Raw genomic sequence first — 4530 nt, 5'->3', positions numbered from 1 at the left:
GGAAGTTTGCTTTCTTACTTGTCTCTCTGTTCAACTTCAGAAACAAAAAAAATGAATGAATGAATGAATGAATGAATGAATGAATGAATGAATAAATAAATAAATAAATAAATAAATGTAATGACAATGAATAAGTAAAAGAACGCTAAAAAACAAACAAACAAACAAACAAACAAACAAACAAACAAAGAAAACCTGGCAGTGGCTTGCTTTCTCACTCTCAGAAATGGGAGAATAATGATAATAAATAACAAGGAAAATAAATAGGACAATAAAAATGTAATCTGATGTCAAAATGACGTAGGGGATGACGGGGTGGTGGGGGGCGGGGGGGGGGGGGCGGCACGCAGGGGTCAGGTAGTATGGTGGTCAAGGTGCTGGACTCCCTCCCACATGGCTGACCGTAGTTTGAGTCCTGGACCTCCCAGTGGCTTGCTTTCTCGCTTTCCCTCCTTCTCTCTCTGTCTCTCTCTGGTAATAACACACACACACACACACACACACACACACACACGCACGCACACGCACGCACACCCCACAACCAAAAACACTAGCAATAATAAATACAGTAAAACAATGCATAAATAAAAATTAGGGTCTGGGCCCAAAATGGAATCACAAAAGGGTTCAGCTCTGAAGCCAAAGAGCAAACACCATGGCGAAGGCCGGGGACGAGGGCGGCGGCAGCGGGAAGAAAAGCTTGAAACGAAAAGCTGCTACCGAAGAACCTCAGGAAGCGACAGCCGCTGGGGATGGGGCGACGGAAGGCAGGGTCCAGCCCCCGAAAGGGACTGCTTTCCCCCCAGGCTTCAGCATTTCAGAGATTAAGAACAAACAGCGACGACACTTAATGTTCACGCAGTGGAAACAGCAGCAGCGGAAGGAAAAGTTGGCAGCTAAAAAAAAAACTTAAAAAAGAAAGAGAGGCTCTTGGTGACAAGGCTCCGCCAAAGCCTGTACCCAAGACCATCGACAACCAGCGAGTGCCTGATGAAACCATAGTAGATCCTAACGATGAAGAGGTCGCTTATGATGAAGCTACAGATGAATTTGCTTCTTACTTCAACAGACAGACTTCTCCCAAGACTCTCATCACAACATCAGATAGACCTCATGGGAGAACAGTAAGACTCTGTGAACAGCTGTCTACAGTTATACCAAACTCACATGTTTATTACAGAGGAGGACTGGCTCTGAAAAAAATTATTCCCCAGTGCATCTCGAGAGATTTCACAGATCTGATCGTTATTAACGAAGATCGTAAAACAGCAAATGGACTTATTTTGAGTCACTTGCCAAATGGTCCAACTGCTCATTTTAAAATGAGCAGTGTTCGTCTTCGTAAAGAAATGAAGAGAAGAGGCAAGGACCCCACAGAGCACAAACCCGAAATAATACTGAATAATTTTACAACACGGCTAGGTCATTCAATTGGAGGAATGTTTGCATCTCTCTTCCCCCATGATCCTCAGTTTATTGGCAGGCAGGTTGCCACATTCCACAATCAGCGGGATTATATTTTCTTCAGATTTCACAGATACATATTCAAGAGTGAAAAGAAAGTAGGAATTCAGGAACTTGGACCACGGTTTACCTTAAAATTAAGATCTCTTCAGAAAGGAACCTTTGATTCTAAATACGGGGAGTATGAATGGGTCCATAAGCCCCAGAAAATGGACACAAGTAGAAGAAAATTCCATTTATAAAGTACTAAGGGAATAATACTGGATTTTCCTTAACAAAACTATCTTGAACTTGGTAAATTATCTGGGACAACACCCTCTTCCAAATGGCATTACTGATTTCATAAACTTTTCATATGTGGACAGAAAACTAGGTGCCAAGAATTACCACTATATGTTTATATAACAAATACCAATAAAATTCATTTTGGTAAGGATGAAAAAAAAAAAAAAAAGAAAAAAGGGTTTAGCTCTGAGAAGGAGGCAGGGGGTGGATCCGTGATTGACCTAGGCAGCATGACTTAGGCCTACATCAAAGGCTTTTTCCAAGCCCCACCACATTCCAGGAAGAAGATAAGAAAATAATGGGAGCCATCCAGCATAGACTCCTCCCCTCCCCCCACCCCAGGGGGGAAATGCAGGCACAAGGACCACCTAAAACAGGTCCAGACAAGTACGGATCCCTTCCCTTCCTGACACCAATCAAAGCCCCCTCTCCACAGCTCTCTCATGGCAACTCGGTTTCTGGGGGGACCCCTCCCTTCTCGAGTTCTCTTTTTCCTCCACTCTCTAGTAAGAGATCCCCTGCTTTGCTCTACCTACTCTCTCTGTCCGCGACTCTAATCCTTCCTCAGTGTGGGACGAAAGCTCGTCTGTCACTCGCTACAAGTGTGGGCCCGATCACCCCCGTGCCACCGCCTTCTTGCATCGAAAATATGGACACGGAGACCAGCAGTTAGCGTAATGGCTATGTCACTGGACTCCCACGTAGTGGACCGTGGTTCGCGTCCCGGACCCGGTGGCTTGAAACTCACGCCGGGCGCGTGTGCGTGCGTGCGTGCGTGCGTGCGTGCGTGCGTGCGTGCATGCGTGCCCAAGATCCCGAGGGGAGAGTGGAGGAGAAGGGATTGCGGCTGCTGCGGCGTGGCCATCCCCCCTGGGGGGTGATTTCTCACTTTCTGTCTCTCTGTCTCTCTCTGTCTGTCTGGCGAGTGCACGCACCCTATGGCAAATAACCTCTCCAAAAAAGAAAAAATAATTTAAAAATAAAGAAAGAAAAGAAAACATGGACACGTAAACTTTGACTTAATAGGTACTATTTTAAGACTCAGGAAGGAAAAATTCCAGCATCTCATTCCTATTAGTTCACATAACAGATTCTGTCTCTACCATGTAAACGACTTTGAAAAGTGTAAAAAGGATGACAGGTTTAATGATAAATCTGGACTCTATTTAGATGTATCCCATGCATTTGGTCATCATCATTCTTTCTGAATTATTTAGGAAAGCAAGGCTACTGGAATTGTTTTCCTTTGAAGTCAAGGAAACCCTAGCTATCCCTGTATTAGTTAGTCTTCTTTTATTTATTTATTTATTCATTCATTCATTCATTCATTCATTCATTTATTTTTCTGAAGATGTCGATTCCACGAGTGAGAGATAGATACATACACACAACACGCCCAGCAACTTTTTTTTCCCCAAAGAATTATTTTATTTAACTTCATTTATGTATTTATGTTCATTTGACCACCCACCAGAGAGGGAGAAAGTGAGAAAGGAAGCCACCAGGTCCGGGATTCAAACTGTGGTCAGCCATGTGGGAGTCCGGCGCCCTTAACCACCACAGCACTTGCCAGCCCCAGTCTTCTTTTATGTAAAGACGGAATTACTGGACACAAGAGGGGTTTCTGCATGTGTTCTAAGGTTTTTGGTCACCCAACGGGCTATATGGCATCCACCCACAATGGCCATTTGGGTCCTTGATTCCCATGCTAAAAATTCTGAAGACATTGTAATGTATATGTAGTCACTTAAAATTAGTTTACATGGGGTGTGGCCGGCAGGTGGCATGGTGGTTAAGGGTGCCAGACTCCCACATGGTCAACTGTGGTTCGAGTCCCAAACCTGGCGGTTTGTTCTCTTCTCTCTCTCTCTCTCTCTCTCTCTCTCTCTCTCTCTCATCAAATTAAAATATAATAATAACAAATGGAATTAAATAAATAAATGGTTCTGCAAACAATGAAAGTAAAATTAGTTATACTGCAGATTTTATCCAAGGTCTGTAAATTTGAATAGCATTTAACCCTATGCTAATCTATGAGCACACATTTCAATAGATTTTGTACCATATAGAGACTAGTATATGTATAAATACAGTGCATCATACCCACGCATACGCACCCATCCACGATAGAGAGTCAAAGAATCATCGCTCTGATTTTAGAACAATAGTCAAGAGATCGTAAAACTCATTCCTTTCAAAAGAAAGAACAGTATGATTTAAACCGTACCACCACCGTGCGCGGGAATGAGTCAGTCTGCCCACCCGCACATAAAGTCTCTCATTCCATGTTAGAGAAAGCAGGTGAGGAAACCTGCACTGTCAAGACATAAAGAATACGGACCCAAATGGATACGAAGGGAATAGGAAATGGTAGAAATCTCTCGTCCTACCTACTTGACAAAGTATGTAGCTGGCTCGGGCCCCAGTTCCCAAGTCTACTCCCCTCAGACAGGCGACTTGCATGTCGTGCACATAACAAGTAAAGAAAGTCAATGTTACACAGCAATTCGCATAGAACCTCGGGTGACACGTCCATTCATTGTATAAAAGTCCATCTCCGCACCCCAAAAGCCAGTGATGCATGAGTTATGTATAAAGCCGTGTAGAGTAGAGTTCTAGACCTGAGAGAAAAAAATCCCTAAAGGGACACGCCTGAAATAATCCATTGATTGCCCTTAGTAAGAAAATCAAGAGAAAGGCTTTAGGCGACTAAAACGTTGCCATGAAAACACAGGCTCTAAGAGCGAAAAGGAGGCTTTAAAAATGCATGGGGGGGGGGGG

The 4530-nt window shown here is 43.7% G+C and overlaps 1 protein-coding gene across 1 annotated transcript; it reads left to right on the top strand.

Moving 5' to 3' along the window:
• Window positions 1-655: 655 nt before the first annotated feature.
• On the top strand, window positions 656-1724 carry LOC121024506 (ribosome production factor 1-like). The gene is given in 2 exon segments (XM_040466732.1): window positions 656-898; window positions 900-1724. Coding segments are annotated over 2 exon segments (1050 nt in total). The 3' UTR covers window positions 1707-1724.
• Window positions 1725-4530: the final 2806 nt, after the last annotated feature.

The sequence above is a fragment of the Herpailurus yagouaroundi genome, unplaced genomic scaffold (assembly GCF_014898765.1).
Source record: "Herpailurus yagouaroundi ecotype Mexico unplaced genomic scaffold, PumYag 65437, whole genome shotgun sequence".
NCBI lineage: Eukaryota > Metazoa > Chordata > Mammalia > Carnivora > Felidae > Herpailurus > Herpailurus yagouaroundi.
Note: the sequence above shows the minus strand (reverse complement) of the source record. Positions and strands in the feature narration are given on the sequence as shown.